This window comes from Hypanus sabinus, chromosome 16, assembly GCF_030144855.1.
Source record: "Hypanus sabinus isolate sHypSab1 chromosome 16, sHypSab1.hap1, whole genome shotgun sequence".
Taxonomy (NCBI): domain Eukaryota; kingdom Metazoa; phylum Chordata; class Chondrichthyes; order Myliobatiformes; family Dasyatidae; genus Hypanus; species Hypanus sabinus.
In genome coordinates, this window is record NC_082721.1 from 26,110,242 (window position 1) to 26,136,506 (window position 26,265).

Sequence of the window (26,265 nt, forward strand, 5' to 3'; positions counted from 1 at the left end):
TGGTACCCTGGCAAGGACATGCAGCATGCAATTCAGTCTTTATTAAGGTTGTAGTTCCATTTCCTGGCCCGATCTCCCCATTCCCTCAAAAATTCTACTGGATCTCAGCTTTGAAATCTGCTCAGGAATTAAGTATTTAGAACTCATGGGGCAGAGAATGTGAAAGGTTCACAGCCCTTTGAGTAATTTCTCTTCACATCAGTCGTACACTGTCAACCCCTATACTAGTCCTAGAATCTCTAGAGGAAGGAAATGATCTCTTCCCACCCCTCAGGACACCTAGCTCCCTCTCCATTAATATTGATAGCAACACTCAGCAACATGGAATTCAATATAAACATTTTATTATAATTATATAAACATTTTGCATAAATTTCATTCATCAGGAAGCTCTAAGCCACCCCCAAGAAATAAATTAAATCCAATCAGTGTTATAATGAGAACTGATCATCAATCACTACATGCTCCATTGTGGTCATTTCTGTACTGGGGTGTTAAAGGAAGGGGTGGCCGTTGTCCAGTAACTTTATGTATAGTACCTGAAGCAGTCTGAGGCTCAGAATGTTCTGGGTGAGGGGAGGGGACAGGTAACTAAATTCAGCACCGGTGAGGCCCTGTTAAGAGTTTTGGCGTGGACACAATCCCTGTGAGGATATTCAGTCCACTCTCCGAGTGTCAGGTTCTTGCAGCAACAATGACAGACACAGCCACGCCGCCGACTGCTACCATGGTCGCTCCTAACAGCCACTTCCATGGAATATTCTGCAAAAGTAGAGAACAGCAGACCACTCGCACATCATCACTTCCCCAACTGCTGGCTCCCTCATCAGCTTCCCAGGGGCCGGAGAGCAGGAGTTAGATGCAGGCTAAAGCTCCTTCCAGATATTCCTTCAATTCCTCCCACCTGGAAGGAGCATAGGTTACGAAGAGTAAAATTCCCTCTACCGTCTCAATCCATTACTGTACCCTTTACTTTCCTGATTCTTGGAAAACATAAACAAAGCCTTTAATTCACATACCCAGGAGAATCGAGATGGCGAGGAGAGCGGGGGCGTAGCCATATCTCCGAGCATCTTCCGGTACATCGCCTGCTCTAAGGTCCTCTGCTTAGACTGCTTCTTCAGTAGCTGGGAGAGTTCAGCGTGAATCGCCTACATAGCAGCAGCAGCGATCAAAAATCGCACACAATTATCAGCAGCACTCTGCAAGAACATGATTCCATCTAACAAAAAAGACCCTGGACATCTTTAAGGACATGGCAACCTAAACCAGAGCCAAGACTCGCAGGAGGCTCAGTTACACAGAGGGAGGAGCAAGGTCACTCAATCAAGTTAGAGAGGGTTGCATTGTTAGGGGAGCAGATACGATTCCAGTTGACTCTGTGTGAGGTTCAACGATATTGAGCAATTGCAGAGGGAAAGGGTGACTAGCCAGAGATTATGGTGCATATCATTACCAATAAAGGAGTCACTAAAGGGATTAAAAATCACAAACTTAAAAGGACATAAGCTCCAGGTAATGTCAGTAAATGAATTGCTGAGATGCTAAGGGAAGGATAACTGGCCTTACATTCTTGTCAGATGGGCTGCAACCTCAGTAGGTCTGGGTCCAATAATGGGAGAAAGGGCAGAATCAAGGCAACAGGCAACCAGAGTTTGGAAAGCTGGACAGATTGTGGTTGTTTTCTTTGGAACAAAGAAGGCTAAGAGACCTAAGAGTGTAGACAATTAAAAGAACCCTTTTTAGAATAAGTAAGAAGGGTCTATTTATTTTTGCAGAGGTATCAAAACTAGTGTGATTAAAGTAATAGGTAGAAGGATCGGAGGAAGATGAGGAGAAGTGTTTTAAACCGAGTGGAACTCCCTGCCTAAAATGGAGGTAGAGGTAGAAACTCTCATCATATTCTAAACAGCATTGGTGTGTATTTAAAAAGCCATGATCTGTAGGGCTATATACAAAGTGTTGAAAGCCAGAGATTTGGCTACACATCACTTTTTTTTGGCTGGTATGGGCACAATGAGCCAAACGGCCTTCTCCCGTGTCATAAACTTTCAATGATGCTATGAAAGTATCTGTGAATGTGAAAATGCAGTGACATATCAGGCACTTAAAACACAGCCCAGTTCTCATGTACCATAGACACACACAAATCTAAAGTATACCTCATCCACACAAATTAAGGCCAAAAGACACAAAGTACAAAATGTACTTTGAATCACATGCAAAGTATGCTTACATTGATGGAGATGTTCCCAATGCTCCCTATCAATTACAGTTAACAAAGACCAAGTCCACTTGTACTCTGCTGGCTTCCTACTCACCTTGTTTGATGGCTCCAGTCTTGCAGCTTGTTTCAGGACTGGTATAGCTTCTGCATATTCACCCTGCAAGGCCAGAACCTGATAACAGAGAATTAACCAGGAGGGGTCAGGTAATGGCTCCTCATCCTGTTGATTAAACTTCCAGAATGGCAACTTCCAATGGTCCACTCATGTGAAGGACCACAGAACCTTGTGGCACTTGTTAATGGACAGGCAAGTACATGCGATTCTCTCACAGATCAGTTACTATCCTAGGACCACTATTGACCAGTGACTCAACTGGACTAACCTCACGCACTGGCATGACTGAGCTGGGTACCCAGGGAGAATGGATTAGCCCTGACACAAAAAAGAACACAAAGAAATACTCTTCAACATTCTGGATAGGTACAGCTCTAGTAATACTTAAAGGTCGACAGAACCCATCTGAACAATCATTTCCTTCAACAAGGCTGCAATACGTAACATCTACATGAAGGACTCCAGACACACACCAACACTGTTCTGAGTTCTCATGAAGGGTCTCAACCCAAAATACAAACTGTTTATTCCACTCTATATATGCTGCCTGACCTGCCGAGTTCCTTAAGCATTTTGTGCATGTTGCTCAAATTTCAAACTTGTGAAATTGACATTTGAAACAGAGAAGCATATTTCCTGCAAATTGCCTCCAAGTCACACCCCATCCCAACTGGGAAATATAATGTGGTTCTTTTATTTCCCCGGGGTACAGATTCTGGAATCCCCTTTGAGCTGTGGGATAGATTTATCAGAAGGACCGCAGCTGTTCCAAGGTGGGGACTCACTGCCACACCATCAGTAAGACATACACAGATGACAATGTCAGCATCACCCAAATCTTGCAGGTGAATAAAGAGTAAAACTAATTGATCACCAATGTCCTGGATCAGACATAGCCTCCTCAGTGAATATCACACAACCAAAGGATAGGTTGAATTCTGAGTTAAAGGATTAGAAATAGTGCTAGACTAGATAACTCAGTCCGAGCTTTCATGCCTCTATTCCTATCATACCTGCAGGGGAAACGGGGGGGGGGGTGGGCTTTTATGGGCGGCATAGTTGCAGTCAAACTGCTGCACAAGGCCTCACACATTAGCAATGGCAAATTAAAAATAAGACAGGAATGAGCAGAGCGGTCATTGTTGGAGTGGATCAGTGTTAAAGCGGGGAGGCTGGCTCATCATGGTTTGGTGAGGTACGTATCTGGTAAGTTTCATCTACATTTTTCTTGTTCATCGTTCATTAGTGCATAGTTGTAGCAAAGAGAATGGCTTCAGAGGCTGTGTTGGTTGCAATGTGGGAATTCAGGGGAATGGGGGGAGGATGTGGATGGGAGCTTCAGCGACCACATCACTGGCACTGAACACAGAAGGGAAGGAAGGAAAGAGGAATGCAGTAGAGAGGAGGGAGTCTATAGTTAAAGGAGCAGACACGAGATTCAGTGGACACGATAGATTCACCCAGATGCTATGTTACCTCCCAGGTACCATGGTCAAGGACGTATTTTAAGCAAGGTTACTTTATTTCCATCTTTTACAGTTTCAAAATAACAAAGAAAAGGAAAGGGCCCGAAGCAAAAGTTTGGGCACCCTGCATGGTCAGTACTTAGTAATACCCCCCTTGGCAAGTATCACAGCTTGTAAACGCTTTCTGTAGCCAGCTAAGAGTCTTTCAATTCATGTTTGGGGAATTTTTACCCATTCTTCCTTACAAAAGGCTTCTAGTTCAGTGAGATTCTTGGGTTGTCTTGAATGCACTGTTCTTTTGAGGTCTAGCCACAGATTTTCAATGATGTTTAGGTCAGGTGACTCTGAGGGTCATGGCAAAACCTTCAGCTTGCGCCTCTTGAGATAATCCATTGTGGATTTTGAGGTGTGTTTAGGATCATTATCCTGCTGTAAAATCTATCCTTTTTTCATCTTCAGCTTTTTCACAGATGCTGTGATGTTTGCTAGTATTCAATTGAATTAATTTTCCCCTCTACCAGAGAAATGTTCCCCATGCCACTGGCTGCAACACAAGCCCAAAGCATGATCGATTCACCCCCGTGCTTAACAGTTGGAGAGGTGTTCTTTTCATGAAATTCTGCACCCTTTTTTTCCCCAAACATACCTTTGCTCATTGTGGCCAAAAAGTATTATTTTAACTTCACCAGTCCGCAGGACTTGTTTCCAAAATACACCAGGCTTGTTTAGATGTTCCTTTGCAAACCTGGCGCCGAATTTTGTGGTGAGAACATACAAAAAGTCTTCTTCTGATGACTCTTCCATGAAGGTCACATTTGTGCAGGTGTCACTGCACAGTAGACCAGTGCACCACCACACCAGAGTCTGCTAAATCTTCCTGAAGATCTTTTGCAGTCAAACAGTGGTTTTGATTTGCCTTTCTAGCAATCCTACGAGCAGTTCTCTCAGAAGATTTTCTTGGTCTTCCAGACATCAACTTGACTTTCACTGTTCCTGTTAACTGCTGTTTCTTAATTACATTACGAACTGAGGAAACAGCTACCTGAAAACCCTTTGCTATCTTCTTACAGCCTTCTCCTGCTTTGTGGGCATCATTTATTTTAATTTTCAGACTGCTAGGCAGCTGCTTAGAGGAGCCCATGGCTGCTGATTGTTGGGACAAGGTTTGAGGAGTCAGGGTATTCATAAAGCTTTGAAATTTGGATCATTTGGCCTTTCCTAATAATGATTGTGAACAAGCCATAGCCCTAACAAGCTAGTTAAAGTCTGAGACCTCAAATCTCTTGGGGTGCCCAAACTTTCGCATGGTGCTCCTTTCCTTTTTCCCCCACTCTAAAATTGTACAAAACAAAAATAATACACTAATCTTGCTTAAAATGTTGAAAAGAATGTTGCATCTTTAACTTCATGACTTTTGGAGATCAGTTTATCTTCTACTCACTTAACTATTCACAGTAACAAAAATTTTGACCAGGGGTGCCCAAACTTTTGCATGGCACTGTACACTCTATATGGAATAAATTAGATGATCTTGTAGCATAGTCAGAGGTTGGCAGGCAAGACATTGTGGACATCACTGAGTCACAGCTGAAAGCAGATTATAGCTGGGAGCTTAACATCCAAGGATGTTGTATCAAAAGGACAGGCAGGGAGGCATAAGGGGCTCTGATCAACTGAAAAAGATTCTTTCCTATCAAAGTGTCAGACCCCAATCCAATTGAGAATTTGTGGCTGAACTAGAAAAGGGCTGTTCACTCATAATTTCCATGCAACTATGCTCGAGCGGTTTTGCAAAGAAGAATGGGGAAAAATTGCAGCGTCCAGATATGCAAGAGACCTCATAAGAGGAGGAAGTACTGGCACTTTTAAGGAATATAAAAATGGATAAATCTCCGGGTCCTGACAGGATATTCCCTAGGACCTTGAGAGAAGTTAGTGTAGAAATAGCAGGGGCTCTGACAGAAATATTTCAAATGTCATTAGAGATGGGTATGGTGCTGGAGGATTGGCATATTGCTCATGTGGTTCCATTGTTTAAAAAGGGTTCTAAAAGTAAATCTAGCAATTATAGGCCTGTCAGTTTGATGTCAGTGGTGGGTAAATTAATAGAAAGTATTCTTAGAGATGGTATAAATAATTATCTGGATAGACAGGGTCTGATTAGAAACAGTCAGCATGGATTTGTGCGTGGAAGGTCATGTTTGACAAACCTTATTGAAGTTTTTGAAGAGGTTACGAGGAAAGTTGACGAGGGTAAAGCAGTGGATGTTGTCTATATGGACTTCAGTAATGCCATTGACAAGGTTCTGCACGGAAGGTTAGTTGGGAAGGTTCAATCATTAGGTATTAGTATTGAAGTAGTAAAATGGATTCAACACTGGCTGGATGGGAGATGCCAGAGAGTAGTGGTGGATAACTGTTTGTCAGGTTGGAGGCCTGTGACTAGTGGTGTGTCTCAGGGATCTGTACTGGGTCCAATGTTGTTTGTCATATACATTAATGATCTGGATAATGAGGTGGTAAATTGAATTAGTAAGTATGCAGATGATACTAAGGTAGGTGGCGTTGTGGATAATGAAAGCAGATGATACTAACGTAGGTTGCGTTGTGGATAATGAAGCAGGTTTTCAAAGCTTGCAGAGAGATTTAGGCCAGTTAGAAGAGTGGGCTGAACGATGGCAGATAGAGTTTAATGCTGATAAGTGTGAGGTGCTACATTTTGGTAGGAATAGTCCAAATAGGACATACATGGTAAATGGTAGGGCATTGAAGAATGCAGTAGAATAGAGTGATCTAGGAATAATGGTGCATGGTTCCCTGAAGATGGAATCTCATGTGGATAGGGTGGTGAAGAAAGCTTTTGGTATGCTGGCCTTTATAAATCAGAACATTGAGTATAGGAATTGGGATGTAATGTTAAAATTGTACAAGGCATTGGTAAGGCCGAATTTGGAGTATTGTATACAGTTCTGGTCACCAAATTATAGGACAGATATCAACAGAATAGAGAGAGTACAGAGAAGATTTACTAGAATGTTACCTGGGTTTCAGCACCTAAGTTACAGGGAAAGGTTGAACAAGTTACGTCTTTATTCCTTGGAGCGTAGAAGGTTGAGGGGGGACTTGATAGAGGTATTTAAAATTATGAGGGGGATAGATAGAGTTGACATGGATAGGCTTTTTCCATTGAGAGTAGGGGAGATTCAAACACGAGGACATGAGTTGAGAGTTAAGGGGCAAAAGTTTAGGGGTAACACGAGGGGGAACTTCTTTACTTAGAGAGTGGTAGCTGTGTGGAACGAGCTTCCAGTAGAAGTGGTAGAGGCAGGTTCGATATTGTCATTTAAAGTAAAATTGGATAGGTATATGAACAGGAAAGGAATGGAGGGTTATGGGTTGAGTGCGGGCCATAGGACTAGTTGAGAGTAAGCGTTTGGCAAGGACTAGAAGGGCCAAGATGGCCTATTTCCGTGCTGTAATTGTTATATGGTTATCTACACAGACTCACTCAAGACTATAATTGCTGCCAAAGGTGCATCTACTAAATACTGACTTGAAGGGGATGAATACTTATGCAATCAACTATCTTGTTTTATATTTGTAATCAATTTAGATTATTTTGTAGAGATCTGTTTTCACTTTGACACGAAAGTCTTTCTCAGTTGATCAGTGTCAAAAAAGCCAAATTAAATCCATTGTGATCCAATGTTGTAAATCAATATGAAAACTTCCAAGAGGGAGGGGTGAATATTTTTTTTTATAGGCACTGTATATACAGGCCTTCAAACAGTAGCCAGGATGTCAGCTACAAATTACAATAGGAGGTAGAAAACACATGTCAAAAGGGCAATGTTACGATAGCCATGGGGGATTTCAATATGGAGGCAGATTTGGAAAATCAGGATGGTACTGAATCCTGAGTTCATAGAATTCTTACAAGATGGCTTTTTAGAGCAGCTTTGGTTGAGCCCACTAGAGGATCAGCTATTCTGGATTAATCGTGCAATGAACCAGTATTGATTAGAGAGCTTAAGGTAAAGGAACCCTTAAGGAACAGTGAACATAACATGACAGAATTCATCCTTCAATTTGAGAGGGAGAAGCTAAAGTCAGATGTATCAGTATTACCTTGGAGTAAAGGGAATCACAAAGGCATGAGGGAGGCTGGCCAAAGTTGAATGGAAGGGGACACTAGCAGGGTTGATGGCGGAGCAGCAATGGCTGGAGTTTCTGGAAGCAATTCAGAAAGCGCAGGACAGATATACCTCAAGGAGGAAGAAGTATTCTAAATACAGGATGACACAACTGTGGTCTTACAAGGGAAGTCAAGAAGAAGAGGAGGCATATAAAAGAACAAAAATAGTGGTAAGATAGAGAATTGGGAAATTTTAAAAAAATAACACAAGGCAAGTTAAAAAAACCATGGGGGTGGGGAGAAAATGAAACAAGAAGGTAAGCAAGCCAACAATATCAACAAGGACACTGGAATTTAAAAGGAGTAAAATAAAGAAGCAAGAGAAGATATTGGGACTGCTGGAAAATGACGGAGGAGAGGTAATCAAAGGGGAAAGAGGAAAAGGTGGATGAACTGAATGAAGTATTTTGCATCAGTCTTCACTCTGGAAGAGACTAGCAATAAGCTGGAAGTTTGAGAGTGTCATGGGGCAGATGTGAGTAAAGTTGCTATTGCTAGGGAGAAGGTGCTTCAGAAACTGAAAGGTCTGAACCAGATGGACTACACCCCAGGTTCTAAAAGAGGTAGCTGAAAAGATTGTGGAGGGATTAGTAACGATCTTTCAAGAATCACTAGATTATGGAATGGTTCCAGAGGAATGGAAAATTGCAAATGTCACTGCACTCTTCAATAGGCAAGGGAGGTAGAAGGAAGGAAATTATAGGCCAGTTCGCCTGACCTCAGATGTTGGAGTTGATTAAGAATTAGGTTTTGGGGTACTTGGAGGTAGGTGATAAAATAGGTCAAAGTCAGCATGGTTTCCTTAAAGGAATATCTTGCCTGACAAACCTTTTAGGAAATATTTCTTTGAGGAAATAACAAGCAGGACAGACAAAGGAGAGTCAGTGGTTGTTGCGTAGTTAAGTTTGTCAGAACGCCTTTGACAAGCTGCCCCACATGAGGTTGCTTAACAAGAGCCCATGGTATTGCAGGAAAGAATGTAGTATGGATACAGCATTGGCTGGCTGGCAGGAGGCAAAGAGTAGGAATAAAGGGAGACTTTTCTAGTTGGCTGCTGGTGACTAGCGGTGTTCAGCAGGTACAGTGTTAGGACTGCTTCTTTTTATGTTGTATGTCAATGATTTGGATGACGGAATTGATGTCTTTGTGGCCAAGTTTGTTGAAAATATGAGTACAGGTAGAGGGGCAGGTAGTGTAGAGGAAGTGGGGAGGCTGCAGACGAACTTAAGACAGATTAGGATAACGGGGAATGAAGGGGCAGATGGAATAGTGTTGTGAAGTGTAAAGTCACAGAGTTCGGTAGAAGGAACAAAAGCATGGACTATCTTCTAAACTGGCAGAAAATTCAAAAATCCAAGGTGCAGAGAGATTTGGGAGTTCTTGTGCATGATTCCCTAAAGATTAACTTGCAGGTTGAGTTGGTGGCGAGGAAGGCAAATGCAATGTTAGCATTCATTTCGAGAGGACTAGAATATAAAAGCAAGGAAGTAATGCTGAGGCTTTATAAGGCACTGGTGAGGCCTCACTTGGAGTATTGTGAGCAGTTTTGGGCCCCTAATCTAAGAAAGGATGTGCTGATATTGGAGAGGTTTGAGAGGAGGTTCATAAGAATGATTCTGGAATGAAAGGCTTATCGTATGAGAAGTGATTGATGGCTCTTGGCTGGACTTTAGCCGACTGAGAGGGGAATCACACTGAAACTTATCGAGTGTTGAAAGGTATACAGAGAGTGGACGTGGAGAGGATGATTCCTACCATGAGGGAGTTTAGGACCAGAAGGTACAGACTCAGAATAGAGGGATGTCCACTTAGAACTGAGATGAGGAGGAATTTCTTTTGCCAGAGGGTGGTGCATCTGTGGAATTTGTTGCCACAGGCAGCTATGAAGGCAAGATCATTGAGTGCATTTAAGGTGGAGGTTGACAGGTTCTTGATTAGTCAGGGTGTGAAAAGTTAAGGTGAGAAGGCGGGAGAATGGAGTTGAGAGGGAAATGGATCAGTCATGATGAAATGGAGAGCAGACTCCAGGGTCTGAATGGTCTAATTCTGCCATGTATCATGGACTTGTTCCTACTCCTGTAGCTGACAGGAAGTAAACTTCGACTGCAATGTGCACCATTATACCTATCATGGCCAATTTAAAATTAGATACGGACTGAAATAACACAGATAATTGAATTAGTGCACAGAGGTAAACTGGTCCATGTTCTGCCTTTTTAACAATTCGTTGTAAATTTCTGTGTGTATTTGAAATTCCTCATAAGAATATTACATTATAATGTTAGCATTCCACCACTGGCTGTGCTGTGCAGAGTTTATTTGGCACTTCCCATCAAACACACGGATGTAATAATAATTAAATCTGTTAGTAATGTACATAGAGAGATTAATTTAAGAAAATTTGGAAGATTGAGGTTTTCCACCGGTGGGCCAGTGCCTACCTTCCCTTTCCTGAAAAGTGCTTTGATGTTGTTGGGTTGATGCTCGAGCGCAGCATTGGAGGATTTAAGTGCAGCCTCGAAATGTTCCAACTTCAGCTGGGCTGCCGCCAGATTATTCAGACACTTCACCTTCACATCCAACAACTCCTGCTCTTCCTCCAGTGAAAATTCAACTGCAAGGAATTGGACACAGAGAAAGACACCTGACAGCAACAGTAGGTACAAGGGGAATTGCTTGAAACAATGAAAAAGGGACAGGAACCCGAGAGTGAGCAATCCAGAGAGGGGAAGGAACCTACAAGTTCGATCCAAGATTGCCAACGATACAAGGATGAGTGAACAGCACTTTGTGTAGGACAGAAGGACTATTCAGCAAATGGAGATCAATACCAGTAATCGTGAGTTATTGATTTTGGACCAAAGGTGAACTGACCGAAGTATTTACTTACTTTATCGATTTATACAGCACAGTACAGGCCCTACCAGCTCAACAAGCCCACGCTGCTCATTAACACCTTTGTGACCAATTAACCTATTAATCCAAATGTTTCTTTGAGTGTGGGAGGAAACCGGAGCACCCAGAGGAAACCCTCACGGTCATGGGGAGAACGTACAAATTCCTTACAGACAGGGATAGTATTGCTATTGTTGGCACGATAATAGTGTTACGGTAACTGCTCTGCCACCATGCTGCCTGAAGTTTTACTGAAATGATGGAATACTGGAGGGTCTAAAGCCACTGATTGGTCACCTCCTGTTAGCTATTACCTACCACTACAATTCAAAATACCTAAACGTACCTTTGGAGCTCGAGTTTGCAATATCGAGGGCGATGTCATATGAGTTGATTGCGAAGACATACTCGTTCCGTAGAAAGTAGGCATTCCCCCGCTCCCTTTTCTTGTTGGCCAGCAGTAAGCGCTCCTTCCCCGACAGGAGTTCGATATCTGGGGCGTCCTTCACCGAGAGAAGCTGAACCTCAATGTGCACGGTGGCATTTGAAGGTACTGTGGGCTGGATGCTGGCAGGGGACGAGATACAGCATGTTAAAAAAGACTGCACAACCTCTGCACCTCCAGCCTTGCCACAGGTCCTTTGTAAGAGGTATACTGGGTCACTTGCTTTAAAAGAAACATGAAAGCACAAATGTGCTGGCTACCTCAATGACACAAACTAGATAAATCAATAAAAAATTCCCCCAGACCAAGGAAAATCAGTTGAGTGGTGTCTCTTTTAGATTAAATTATTTATGGAGAGAAACCACTCTGGGTGGGTCTAGCTTTTATTTAGTACACATAACTTGCCCTTGAAATGTAGCATTGAACTACTGAAGTATTTTTGGTTTTGGGAAGGGAATTCCAGGATCTATTCTCAGCAGAAATGAAGGACTTGTAGCGGTGTGCTACACGCAGCGCTAAAATTACAACACGGAGTCGGTAACTGCAGTTGAAGGAAAAAACTTTATTCGAAATCCTCAGCCTCACTTCTAAGCCTCCCTCAACCTGCCCCCCGTGGCGCAGAGGCTCCAAAGCTCTGTGCTCGCAAACCCCCGTAGGCTATCTAATTGTGAGCTGGTTCGGATGTGCCAGGAAATGGGTCGCCACATAACCCCCCCCCCCAGAACCGGCGATACACCCCCCAATGTCCACAGTCTGGGCCAGAACCTGCTTGGGAGGTCGGCCTCTGCACCGAGGTGCCGGAAACTCGGCCGGTTGTGCCAGGTCCACATGAGCCGGTTTGAGGCGGTCCACCGTGAAAATCTCCTCGGTCCCCCCAACGTCCAGCACGAACGTGGACCCGTTGTTCCGGAGCACCTCGTATGGCCGCTGCAGCGGTGGCCGATGCCCGCCCCTGCGTACAAACACAAACTTACAGTTCTGCAGGTCTTTGGGTATGCAGGTCGGGTTCTGCCCGTGCTGTGAAGTGGGTATGGGGGCCAGGTTACCGAGCTTCTCGCGTAGTCTGCCCAGGACTGCTGCGGGATCTTCCTCTTGCCCCCGTGGGGCTGGTAGGAACACCCCGGGGACGACCAGGGGCGCGCTGCATACCAACTCGGCCGACGAGGCGTGCAGGTCGTCCTTGGGCGCTGTGCAGATGCCGAGTAGGACCCAGGGAAGCTCATCCGCCCAGTTGGCTCCTCGCAGGAGGGCCATGAGGGTCGACTTCAGGTGACGGTGGAAACGCTCCACTAGCCCGTTCGACTGTGGGTGGTAGGCAGTTGTGCGGTGCAGCTGAGTCCCCAAAAGGCTGGCCATAGCTGACCACAGGCTGGAGGTGAACTGGGCGCCTCTGTCGGAGGTAATGTGGGCCGGGACACCAAAGCGAGATATCCAGGTGGTGATCAGGGCTCGGGCGCAAGATTCGGAGGTGGTGTCGGTGAGCGGGATCGCCTATGGCCATCTTGTGAACCGGTCCACGATAGTCAGGAGGTGCCGTGCTCCGCGCGACACTGGAAGGGGGCCCACGATATCCACATGAATGTGGTCAAAACGCCGGTGGGCAGGATGGAACTGCTGCGGTGGGGCTTTGGTGTGCCGCTGCACCTTGGCCGTCTGGCAGTGCATGCACGTTTTGGCCCATTCACTGACCTGTTAGCGGAGTCCGTGCCAAATGAACCTGCTGGAAACCATCCGGACAGTTGTCCAGATGGAGGGATGCGCCAAGTTATGAATGGAGACGAAAACACGGCGCCGCCAGGCTGTCGGGACAACGGGACGGGGCTGGCCGGTGGTGACGTCACAGAGTAGGGTCCTCTCACCTGGGCCTACGGGGAGGCCCTGGAGCTGCAAACCAGAGACTGCGGTTCTGTAACTCGGAATCTCCTCATCTGCCTGCTGCGCCTCTGCCAGTTCCTCAAAGTCTACCCCTTGGGAAAGGGCATGAACGGTAGGGCGAGGGAGCGCATCCGCCACGACATTGTCCTTACCCGAGACGTGCCGGACATCCGTCGTGTATTCAGAGATGTAGGACAGGTGGCGTTGCTGGCGGGACGACCAGGGGTTGGACGCTTTCGTAAACGCAAAGGTAAGCAGTTTGTGGTCCGTGAACGCGGTGAAGGGCCGACCTTCTAGGAAGTACCTGAAATGCCGGATTGCCAGGTAGAGCGCCAACAGTTCCCGGTCGAAAGCACTGTACTTGAGCTCGGGTGGCTGCAGGTGCTTGCTGAAAAACACCAGGGGTTGCCAGCGACCTGCGATGAGTTGCTCCAGCACCCCACCGACTGCCGTGTTTGATGCGTCCACTGTGAGGGCGGTAGGGGTGTCCATTCTGGGATGTACTAGCATTGCGGCGTCAGCCAAAGCTTCCTTCGTTTGAACGAAAGCGGCGGCGGACTCCTCGTCCCAGGTAATGTCCTTGCTTGGACCCGACATTAGGGCGAACAGGGGGCGCATGATCCGGGCAGCTGAAGGGAGGAAGCGGTGGTAGAAATTGACCATACCTACGAATTCCTGAAGGTCTTTGATCGTGGTGGGTCAGGGGAAGTGGCAGACCGCATCTACCTTAGCGGGCAGAGGGGTTGCCCCGTCTTTAGTAATCCTGTGGCCCAGGAAGTCAACGGTATCGAGTCCGAACTGGCATTTGGCGGGGTTGATTGTAAGACCGTACTCACTCAGTCGGGCGCAGAGTTGACGGAGGTGGGACAGATGCTCCTGACGACTGCTGCTGGCTATGAGGATGTCGTCCAAATAGATGAACGCGAAGTCCAGGTCCCATCCCACTGCGTCCATTAACCGCTGGAACGTCTGTGCGGCATTCTTCAGGCCGAACGGCATGCGGAGGAACTCGAAAAGGCCGAACGGGGTGATGAGAGCCGTTTTGGGGACGTCGTCAGGATGCATCGGGATTTGATGGTACCCTCGGACGAGGTCTACCTTGGAGAAGATCCGTGCGCCGTGCAGGTTTGCTGCAAAGTCCTGAATGTGCGGCACAGGGTAGCGGTCTGGTGTGGTAGCCTCGTTCAGCCTGCGGTAGTCGCCGCACGGTCTCCAGCCTCCCGTCGCTTTGGGCACCATGTGCAGGGGGGAGGCCCATGGGCTGTCGGACCGCTGGATGATCCCCAATTCCTCCATCCTCTGGAACTCGTCCTTCGCCAGTTGGAGCTTGTCCGGGGGAAGCCGCCGAGCGCGGGCGTGGAGGGGTGGTCCCTGGGTCGGGATGTGGTGCTGTACGCCGTGTCGGGGCATGGCCGCTGTGAACTGCGGTGCCAGAACCGATGGGAAATCCGCCAGGACCCTGGTGAAGTCGTTGTCGGACAGCGTAATGGAGCCGAGGTGAGGGGCTGGCAACTGGGCTGCACCCAGGGAGAACGTCTGAAAGGTCTCGGCGTGTACCAGTCTCTTCCTGGGCAGGTCACCAGTAGGCTGTGAGCCCGCAAAAAATCCGCACCCAGAAGCGGTTGGGCTACGGCAGCCAGTGTAAAGTCCCACATGAACAGGCTGGAGCCGAACTGTAGCTGCACCTGACGGGTGCCATAGGTCCTTACTGTGCTGCCGTTCACGGCCCTCAGGGGGGGACCCGGTGCCCTGCTGTGGGTGTCGTAACTCGTCGGAGGTAAAACGCTGATCTCGGCACCAGTATCAACCAAAAACCGGCGTCCCGACCTTTTATCCCACACATACAGGAGGCTATCCCGATGGCCAGCCGCCGTAGCCATCAGCGGCGGCTGGCCCTGGCGTTTCCCGGGAACTCGCAGGGCGGGCGACAATGGCGGGCTTCTGCGCCCCACCTCTGGTGGTAAAAGCACCAGTGTTCCTTGGGCCGGGGGTTGGCGGGCTCTGCGGCCGGGCCTGGACTGGTTTGCTGCTGGGAGCGTGGCTGGGAGATCTGTGCGACGGACGCCCCGCTCACCTTTTCGGCATTCCACAGCAAGTCCACCCGAGCTGCCACCTTCCAGGGGTCACTGAAATCCGCGTCGGACAGCAGCAGGCGTATGTCCTCGGGCAGCTGCTCCAGGAATGCCTGCTCAAACATGAGGCAGGGTGTGTGTCCGTCGGCTAGAGACAACATCTCATTCATTAAAGCCGTTGGAGGTCTGTCGCCCAAGCCATCCAGGTGCAGTAAACGGGCAGCCTGCTCGCGCCATGATAGTCCGAAAGTCCTGAGGAGCAGGGCTTTGAATTCCGTGTACTTGCCGTCTGCCGGGGGCGACTGTACGAACTCCGCGACCTGGGCCGCTGTGTCCTGGTCAAGGGAGCTCACCACATAGTAGTAGCGGGTGTCTTCTGAGGTGATCTGGCGAACGTGGAATTGGGCTTCGGCTTGCTGGAACAATAGGTTCGGTCGCTGTGTCCAGAAACCCGGCAGTTTCAACGAAACCGCATGAACAGAGGCAGCGTCGGTCATTTCTGGTCCAAAAATCGTTTGGACCGTCAGAGTCACCAATTGTAGCGGTGTGCTACACACAGTGCTAAAATTACAACAAGGAGTCGGTAACTGCAGTCGAAGGAAAAAACTTTATTCGAAATCCTCAGCCTCACTTTTAAGCCTCCCTCAACCTGCCCCCCGTGGCGCAGAGGCTCCAAAGCTCTGTGCTCGCAAACCCCCGTAGGCTATCTAATTGTGAGCCGGTTCGAATGTGCCAGGAAATGGGTCGCCACAGACTGTCTGTATATACAGTGGATTCCAGTTAGTCGGACCATTGGTTAATTGTGGCAACTCTTAAAGAACGAAAGCTAAATAAGAAAATTGCTGGGATTACCACAGTTTTTTTGAGACAGTATACCACTTAATTGGAGCAGAAGACTGTTGTCAAATTATCGTCAATCACATGCACTTGTGTGGCCATTAGCTGCTGTACCATGCTTGGAGCAAAGTTTTTTAAGTAGTATCAATTGCCCATGCTTATGTTCAAAAGCAGTAATCTTGTCACTGATAGTTGGCAAGAAATGAGCAGTAGGACAATTCCTGTTTCGCACACTGTGGCTTCAAGCATTTAGACTTAGAGATGTCAGAAACTGGGAGTGATTTCACTACTTCAAATTAGGAACGTCGAAGAATTTGAAGGCATTGATAATCCTCTTGAATGTTGCAATGAAGATGAAGATTTGGAGGATGTAATTGTCAATAGCGTTGTATGAAGGCAGTCTACTACCTGCTCTAGGTGCCTGCGCTGATTTTGGTCATTACATACACTGGATGAACTCCGTTGATAACCATTAGGACCTAATAGTTTTATAGCATTGTAGTACTATTGGTAGTGTAATTTGTTCTGTATATATTTTAAATACATAATTTGTTACTCAGTTTGACTTTTTTTAATATCTTTTTATCTATTTCCATGAAACTTCAATGAACTGGGAAAGCCGCTTAATTAGGCTAAAATGTATTGGTCCTGTTGTGTCCCAATTAACTGGAATCCACTGTACTTCTAAGTCAGGATGGTATGTGATTGGCAGGAAACTTCAGATGGCTGTGTTCCTATGCACCCAATGTCCTTTTCCTTGGTGGTGATAGTCATGTTTTTGCAAGATTCTGTCAAGGTAGTACAAATGGTGGATGGCGTGAATGTTTAAAGTGATTTAGAATGCCAATCAGGCAGGCTGTTCTGTTTTGGATGCTGTAAAGGCTCCTGCGTGCTCACCCAGTCAAGAACAATATTCTATCACACTCCTGATAAGCACTACATAACTAATGATAAAGCTTTGAGAAGTCAGGTAGTGGGTTATCAGCTATAGTATACCCACTGACCAGCTATTTGGCAGCTTTTGTCAATTTTCTGGCCATTGGCAAACATATCATGGTAAATGATTAGACTATAATGTTAAAGTTGGTCATTGTCCTATTCTTCACAGGAACACTACTTGATATTTATCAGCAGTCCAAGAATTGCCCCATGCAAGAGATCAAATTTGTCCCTCAGGATTTTTAGTTTAGCCACTTAACAACTGCAACACCATTCCTCTTTGATGGGATGATGTAGAAGAACTTTACTGGCTAGGTGGTGCTGATGGTTCCATGGGATCTGCACCCACGGGAGAAATGGAAGTGAAGAAGCACAGTGAACAACCATTACGTCTATTGTTTCCAGTGGCTCAGCTTTACTGAGAGCCTCTAAGCACCTACCTGCCCAGAGAGCCATAGGCATATTTAGCATCAGAGACAATCAAAGCCACTTCCCCTGGCTCCATCAGCTGGATGCAAAGATCCAATGCCTGCAGAGAGACGGAAACAGACACTGAAACAAATTCGTCACACAACCTGCACCTGCAAACACACTAAGATACCAACTGCTTACCAGCACCAACCTGGATAACATCCCCGTCTCCCACGGTGAAAGTGAGGGAGGGATCTTCCTCTACGTCGGTTCCATCCTCCAGTGTCATCTTCAGCCCCACAGTTACATTCTGACCTTTTTGTGGTTTTGGCTCATCATTCCGACCTGCTACCAGAATCTTCTTCCTCAGCAGCTCATTTCCTAAAGGAAAGTGCATTAATGAGTCCCGACATATCTATATTGCCAAACACATTGGATTAATAGCAAAAATTTGAGAGAGTTGAGTATTTGGCCTTTTGATTTTTATCATTTATGACTGATGCTCTGTCTCAAATTCATTTTTCCTGCTTTTCTTCATATCCACTGGTACCCCTAAATAGCCAAAAGTCTATCATCTTAGTCTTGAGAGATACTGAGCATCTACACTCTTCTGGAATCAAGAATTTACACACTGTGGAAAGAAACTTCTGTCTTCTCAGTTCTAAACATGACAGTATGCCCACTTGTTTCCAGATTCTCTAAAGAAGAAACAGCCCCTTATGCCCATCTTTCTCAAGGTCATGTACACCATCTCTCATTCTCAACTTAAAAACACCATCCCATCATTGTAAGGATCAATAATAAAGAACACTGCCCTCATTCACTCCCTGTGATCTCAAAAAGTTCAGTGAGATCTCAGTAAAGACTCCTTCCCTTGCACTCCGCTGCTTTGCAATAAAAGGCAACACTATTTGCTCTCTGAACAGCTTTATATTACATATTATTTTACTGTGTTCCTTCCCTGCCTCTCTATGCGCTATTTACTAGTTTTTCACAATATTAAAAATATATTCTTTTTGCAGTTCTGCCTAATAATTTGCCCACCCTACTCCTCACATTGTCCTCCACTAGTCAATTTCTTGAACACTGGCTGAGGCTGTCCATATAAGCAGTAAACTTCTCTCTGTTCGCTTTCCCACAACGAGGACACAGCTACAATGCTTGGTGCTCAAAGCCAGGATGCACATAATGTACAAAGGGAAATACAGTGGATTCCAGTTAATTGAGGCAGCTGCTTATTTGGGACAACTCTTACGGAACAGAGACTAATCAAAAAAATAGCCAGGATTCCCATAAATCAAAGGAGCAGACGCTGGCCATTCAGCCCATCGAATCTACTCTGCCATTTCATCATGAACTGATCCAATCTCCCCTTTAATCCCATTCTCCCACCTTCTCACCATAACCTTTGATGCCCTGACTACTCAGATACCTATCAATCTCTGCCTTAATACACCCAATGACTTGGCCTCCACTGCCGCCCGTGGCAACAAATTCCATAGATTCACCGCCCTCTGGCTAAATTCCCTTTGCATATTTGGACTGCTTAATTAGTCTGGTGCCAGTTTCTTAATGATGTCAGATGCATGTGTGACCGTTCGACACTGTACCATTAGAGCAAACAGTTCTTAAATAGTGTCAGTTGGGTGCAACTGTGTTCAAAAAGTTATGATTTTTCTCACTGGTAGTTGGCGAGAAATAAGCAATAAGACAATTCAGACCATGTTTTGTAATTTCAAGCATTCAGGCTTGGTGAAGTCAGAAATGACCAAGAGTGAAAATGAAATGATTTCACTACTTCAACAAGTTAGGAATTACAAAGAATTTGCAGGTAACGACAATCATCTTGAATGTTATAATGAAAATGAAGATGTGGAGGACACAAATGTCAAAAGCATTGTATTAAGCAGTCCATTATCTACACTGGGGGTCTGAGCTAATTTTGCTCATTGACAAAAAAATCAAAAGAATGCGGTAGCATTTCACTGAATTAATTCCTCCATCGGTAACTATAGGAACTATTTTATAGTACTGAAGTAGTATTTATAGTGTTCTAATTTGTTCTGTATTTCATTTAAATACAGAATTTTTTACTCAATTAAACAGTTTGTCTTTTTTTAATACCTTTTTAACTACTTCTATGAAACTTCAGCTAATTGGGACAGGCACTTAATTGGGCTAAAACTTATTGGTCCTGATGAGTCCCAATTAACCAGAATCCACTGTATGGTTTGACAGTGTTGAGAATTCATAATAAAACTAAAAACCAGAGGATTTCCCTTATCTGTTGAGAGGAGAAAGCTAGTAAAAACATCTTAAGTCAGGATTGATAACAGAAAACTTCAAACTTTGTGCTTATACTGTGAATGAAAGCCAGAAACAGCCTCAGTTTAAGAACTACGCCTGATAGTGGAGCTTGCTGATAATCTTATCAACAGAGCAGCATAAATACTTCAAAAAGGCTAGATGTGAGAGAACATTATGGGTAAGGACAGATGAATCATACCAAGGACCTGTAGCCATTCATCATCTGGCTTGGGGATGTTATCCAGGTTTCCTGCTCCGCTTTGAGGCTCAGCACTGATCTCCCTGGTGCTGGGTGCTGAATTTTCCTGATTCACGCTCTGGACATCAGGCTCCTCCAAGAAGCCAATATCTTCCAGAGATGGAGGGTCATCAGAACCATCCTCATCTGTGCCGCTATTGGTGCTATCGATGTTATCACCACTTGCTAAGAGGGAAGTGTTTAGTGGCGTGTCATCCTGTTTGATTCCTACATTTTGTGAATTCGCATCACCAGCGGCTTCCTGGGATTCCAGGCTCTTCTCATCCATTGTGAATCAAAAACTGCAAGTGAAAAATTAACCAAGTCTCTCTTCGTGATCATATCTCAGACTCCTCCCGTGCCCAACAGTTACTAGCTCACTCACTCCCACACCCACTACCCACCTCAAAAGTGCATCTCTCTCTCTCACCTTCAGTTTCTCTGTGCCATTCCTCACTCTTTAAACTACAATGTGTCTTTGTCTCTTCCTCTGCCCTCACCCCCCAGTCCTTCCCTCAAAACCACTCCCCATTTATCTGTTCCCTTTTCACCTCTCCCATTCATTCCTTTCCCATTTTCCTTCACCAAACTCCATACTGTTTCTTCCTCCAACCCTCCTCCTGCCTCTTCTCCTCACTTCCAATCCATTCCATTACTCTGACTCCATCCCTCTGCCTACCCCATTTCTCCCTTCCCACTCCATCTCTCTCTCTCCCTTCCTCCCCACTCCGTCTGCCTCCCTTTCCTCCATCCCCACTCTGTCTGTTTCCCCCTCCCTCCCCACTCCGCCTGCCTCCCCCTTACTCCCTCCCCTACTGTCTGTCTCCCTTCCCACTCTGTCTGCCTCCCCTTCCTCCCTCCCCACTCCGTCTGCCTCCCCCTCACTCCCTCCCTACTGTCTGTCTCCCCTTCCTTCCCACTCTGTCTGCCTCTCCTTCCTCCCTCCCCACTCCATCTGCCTCCCCTTACTCCCTCCCCACTCTCTGCCTCCCCTTACTCCCTCCCCACTCTGTCTGCCTCCCCTTACTCCCTCCCCACTCTGTCTGCCTCCCCTTACTCCCTCCCCACTCTGTCTGCCTCCCCCTACTCCCTCCGCCTCTCCCTCCCCACTCTGTCCGCCTCTTCCTCCCTGCTCCGTCTGCTTCCCCTTCCTCCCTCCTTCCCCACTCCATCCGCCTCCCCTTACTCCCTCCCTCCCCACTCCACCTCCCCCTTACTCCCTCCCCACTCCGCCTCCCCTTACTTCCTCCCCATTCCATCTGCCTCCCCTTACTCCCTCCCCACTCCGTCTGCTTCCCTCCTCACTCCGCCTCCCCTTACTCCCTCCCCACTCTATCTGCCTCCCCCTTACTCCCTCCCCACTATCTCCCCTTCCTCCCCACTCTGTCTGCCTCCTCTTCCTCCCTCCCCACTCCATCTGCCTCCCCCTTACTCCCTCCCCACTCCTTCCGTCTCTCCCTCCCCACTCCGTCTGCTTCCCCTTCCTCCCTCCCTCCCCACTCCTTCCGTCTCTCCCTCCCCACTCCGTCTGCTTCCCCTTCCTCCCTCCCTCCCCACTCCATCTCTCCCTTCCTCCCCCCTACCTCGGTCCAACTCCTCTCATCTTCCCACCTCCGTCTCTCCCTTCCCCCTCCATTTATCTATCCATCTCTTCTCCCCACCTTCCTCCTTGCGTGTCTCTCCCTCCTCCCCACCTCCATCTATTGCTCCCTTCCTCTGTCCATCTACATCTTCTCCACCTCCATCCGACTCTCCCTTCCCCTCCATTCATCTATCCCTCCTCCCTCCCTATCATTGCTCGTTTTTCCCACCCTCCCTACTTCCAACGGTTCACTTCTTTTCCTTCATCTATGTCTGTCCCTCTTCTTCCATTCATCTTCCCTCTACATTTATCCATCTTTCCAATCTCCCTCTAAGCTTCCATTTCACACTCTCTCCCTGCATCTGCCTCCTGTTTTCTTCTCTCTCCCCATCTCTTTTCCTCTTTTTCGTCTTTCCCTCTTTCCATTTCCTCTCCTCTTATCTGCCTTTGCCCCCAGCCCTCTGTTTTCCACCCCGCTCATCGCGTCCATTCCTCACCTTCCCAGTTTCCGCTTCTGACTGAAAAGCCCCGCCTTTCTACTGGGTCAAAGGTGCGGAGTTGAGCGTCCCTTGTGTCGATTGGCTTTGCTCTTTGTCAATCAGACGTTTTTCCGCTTCATCCGCCATTCAGGTTCCCCTGCAAGAGAACCGCAGTTAGCGTGGAACCGGCCGGCGGAGACCTAGCGCCTGTTTCCGTACTCACATTGCTCAGGCACCCAGTGAAAAACCCTCAGCATGAGATACACATCAAATGTGCACGTTTATCATCGGATTCGAACCCAGTATTTCAGTATCATCTGTTTTCCACTCATCAGCACCCAGACATCATTGTGCAAATAGCAACAAGCCCCTCCCCCATTAACACCCAAACGTTATCTCCAAGTATCACTTATTACATACTCCTGAAACATACCCCTCGGGTACAAACCAACGGCAGTCCTACAATGAAATAGCAACCTCAAGTCAAGAAGTTTTAAAGTTAAACATCAGTATAAAGTAGGAGAGTCTGAGCCTGCTCATCCACATAGAACATAACAGCACAGTTTAAAATCATGCAAGATCAATCTAACCCTTCCCTCCCTCATAACTCTCTATGTGCCTATCTACAGTGCCTATAAAAAGTATTCACCCCCCGGGTCGGGGTTATCAGATTTTATTGTTTTAGAACATTGAACCACAGTGGATTTAATTTGGCTTTTTTTTTCACTGATCAACAGAAGAAGATTTTCATGTCAAAGTGAGATTGAGAAAGTAAGGAGGCATGGGATCCAAGAGGACCTTGCTTTGTGGATCCAGACAAGGTTGCCCACAGGAGGCAAAGAGTGGTTGTAGAGGAGTCATACTCTGCATGGAGGTCGGACACCGGTGGAGTGCCTCAGGGATCTGTTCTGGGACCCTTACTCTTTATGATTTTTATAAATGACCTGGATAAGGAAGTGGAGGGATGGGTTAGTAAGTTTGCTGATGACACAAAGGTTGGAGGTGTTGTGGATAGTGTGGAGGGCTGTTAGAGGTTACAGCGGGACATCGGTAGGATGCAAAACTGGGCTGAGAAGTGGCAGATGGAGTTCAAGCCAGATAAGTGTGAAGTGGTTCATTTTGGTAGGTCAAATATGATGGCAGAATATAATATTAATTGTAAGACTCTTGATAGTGTGGAGAATCAGAGGGATCTTGGAGTCTAAGTCCATAGAACACTCTAAGCAGCTGCACAGGTTAACTCTGTGGTGTATTGGCCTTCATCAATCGTGGAATTGAATTTAGGAGCCGAGAGGTAATGTTGCAGCTATATAGGATCCTGGTCAGACCCCACTTGGAGTACTGTGCTCAGTTCTGGTCGCCTCACTACAGGAAGGATGTGGAAGCCATAGAAAGGGTGCAGAGGAGATTTACAAGGATGTTGCCTGGATTGGGAAGCATGCCTTATGAGAAAAGGTTGAGTGAATTCGGCCTTTTCTCCTTGGAGTAAAGGAGGATGAGAAGTGACCTGATAGAGGAGTATACGATGATGAGAGGCATTGATCATGTGGATAGTCAGAGGCTTTTTCCCAGGGCTGAAATGGCTGCCACAAGAGGACACAGGTTTAAGGTGCTGGGAAGTAGGTACAGAGGAGATGTCAGGGGTAAGTTTTTAAACTCAGAGAGTGATGAGTGCGTGGAACGTCTGCTGGCAACAGTGGTGGAGGCGGATACGATAGGGTCTTTTAAGAGACTTTTGGATATGTACATGGAGCTTAGAAAAATAGAGGGCTATGGGTAAGCCTAGTAATTTCTAAGGTAGGGACATGTTCGGCACAACTTTGTGGGCCGAAGGGCCTGTATTGTGCTGTAGGTTTTCAATGTTTCTATGAAAACAAATCTAAATTAATTATAAATATAAAACACAAAATAATTGATTGCGTAAATTTTCACCCCCTTTAATGTGACACATCAAATCATCACTGGTGCAGCCGTTTGATTTTAGAAGTCACATAATTAGTTAAATGGAGATCACTGTGTGCAGTCAAGGTGTTTCAATTGATTGTAGTAAAAAATACACCTGTATCTGGAAGGTCCAACTGCTGGTGAGACAGTATCCTGGCAAAAACTACACCATGAAGACAAAAGAACACTTAAAGCAACTCCACAAAAAGGTTACTGAAAAGCACAAGTTGGGAGATGGATACAAGAACATTTCCAAGACACTTAATATCCCTTAAGTCAGTCATCAGGAAATGGAAAGAATATGGCACAGCTGTAAATCTGCCAAGAAGAGGCTGTCTTCAAAAACTGAGTGACCATACAAGAGGGAGGACTAGTGAGGGAGACCACCAAGAGACCCATGACATCTCTGGAGAAGTTTCAAGCTTCAATGGCTGAGATGGGACAAACTACATACAACTGTTGACCAGGTGCTTCACCAGTCGCAGCTTTATGGGAGAGTGGCCACTATTGAAAAAGACTCACATGAAATCTCAGCTGGAGTTTGCTGGAAGGCATGTAGGAGACTCTGAAGTAGACAATAGGTGCAGGAGTAGGCCAATTGGCCCTACAAGCCAGCACCGCCATTCAATGTGATCATGGCTGATCATCCACTATCAGTAACCCGTTCCTGTCTTCTCCCCATATCCCTTGACTCCGCTATCAGTCAGCTGGAAGGTTCTATGGTCTGATGAAACTAAAATTGAACTTTTTGGCCATCAGACTATGTGCTATGTTTGGCATAAGCCAAACACTGCACAACATCGGAATCACACCATCCCTACTGTATCTACTTCACTGCACCAGGCCCTGGAAGGCTTGTGAAGGTGGAGGGTAAAATGAATGCAGCAAAATACAGGGAAATTCTGGAGGAAAACCTAATACAGATTTTTGGTAAATCTTCTTCCACGCCCTCTCTAAAGCTTCCACACCCTTCCTAAAATGAGGTGACCAGAACTCCAAAAGTGTGGTCTAACCAGAGTTTTATAGAGCTGCACCATTACCACGTGTCTCTGGATATTTCATTACAACATAGGAGGCCATTCAGATGATCAATTCTATGCCAATTTACTCCACAAACTCATTTTTCCATAACCATTTTCCCTGTAGTCTATTCCACTCACATTTTCATCAACCTTTCCCATTCTCTCCATCATCCCTGGCACTGACCTAGTGAATTTTCGCTGCACTTCTTCTACGGCAAGTTCAGCCTTCCTGAAGTAAGGAGATCCAGTACTGCAGGGCGATCTCACTGCATTCCAGTAAAATCACAATGATATATCTGTATCCTACTTTTCAAGCTCATATTCCTTTGCCATTTTGTTTTGTGCCTGCATGTTGGCTCTTGTGTGCAAGCACAAGATCATAAGCAGAATCAGAGTCAGGTTTAATGTGTTGTGAAATTTGTTAACTAAGCAGCAGCAGTACAATGCAATACATGGTAATACAGAAAGAAAAATAAGTAAATCAATAGTTAGATTAAAATAGTGCAAAAACAGAAATAATATATATTTAAAAAGTGAGGTAGTGTTCATGGGTTCAACGTCCGTTTAGGAATTGTATGGTTGAGGAGAAGAAGCTGTTCCTGAATTTCTGAATGTGTGCCTTCAGGCTTCTGTATCTCCTTCCCATTTCTCAAAAAAACTGATTTTCTGTTCTGTGCCAAAGAGATGTTTTCACATTTTCCATCTTCCATATTGTTCCTAATCGCTCTTAAAGCCTCGCTACATCCTTCATTGTTTACAATCCTGAATAGTTTATTGTCAGCAGCAAATTTAGAACTGAAGTATTGATGTAGATTGTGTAAAGCATCAACCCTAATGCTGGTACTAGTCACAGCTTGTTAAACTGAGGAGGATCCACTTATTCCCATTTATTTGTTTTCTGTCTGGTTACAGACTCTCAATCCGTGTCAGTGTTTCACCATCGTCATATCAAAAGCTTATGAAAATCCAAGTTCATCACTTCCAGTGGTTTCCCCTATTTTATTTGTTCCATCTCAAAGAATTCCAGTTGGTTTGCCAAATCAAAAATCCATTGCTGACTCTCTTCGACCCTGTTATTGCTTTCAAGGTGTTCTTTTACATTTATTACCTATCTCATTAAAAATTCCAGCATTTTCACATGCATTGACATTAGGCCACTAGTTTTCTTATCAAAGCTTTTGATACATACTTTTTTTAAAATGCCTCCCTCATGGAC

General features: G+C 45.9%; 1 protein-coding gene across 3 annotated transcripts; it reads right to left on the bottom strand.

The window, feature by feature from the left end:
- Window positions 1-322: 322 nt before the first annotated feature.
- Window positions 323-22,214, bottom strand: fkbp8 (FKBP prolyl isomerase 8). Of its 3 annotated transcripts, XM_059991361.1 has the most exons (9): window positions 22,102-22,214; window positions 19,984-20,324; window positions 17,689-17,858; window positions 17,507-17,595; window positions 11,245-11,465; window positions 10,445-10,617; window positions 2,322-2,399; window positions 1,020-1,151; window positions 323-762 (listed from the first exon to the last, which is right to left on the bottom strand). In XM_059991361.1, the coding sequence occupies exons 2-9, from the start codon at window positions 20,309-20,311 to the stop codon at window positions 676-678; spliced, it is 1,278 nt and encodes a 425-aa protein (XP_059847344.1). In that variant the 5' UTR covers window positions 20,312-20,324; window positions 22,102-22,214; the 3' UTR covers window positions 323-675. The 3 variants fall into 3 exon arrangements, with proteins under 3 accessions (XP_059847344.1, XP_059847345.1, XP_059847343.1); XM_059991362.1 differs by lacking the exon at window positions 22,102-22,214 and having other exon boundaries at window positions 323-904; window positions 19,984-20,409; XM_059991360.1 differs by lacking the exon at window positions 22,102-22,214 and having other exon boundaries at window positions 19,984-20,406.
- Window positions 22,215-26,265: the final 4,051 nt, after the last annotated feature.

Bases quoted from the DNA above. Each gene is read 5' to 3' on its own strand.
- fkbp8 (XM_059991361.1), bottom strand. From the start codon at position 20,311: ATGGATGAGAAGAGCCTGGAATCCCAGGAAGCCGCTGGTGATGCGAAT. The intron at 10,618-11,244 runs GTACGTTTAGGT...AATTCCTTGCAG, and splicing joins TGCAAACTCGAGCTCCAAAG to TTGAATTTTCACTGGAGGAA. The intron at 1,152-2,321 runs GTGAGTAGGAAG...GCTGCTATGTAG, and splicing joins GACTGGAGCCATCAAACAAG to GCGATTCACGCTGAACTCTC.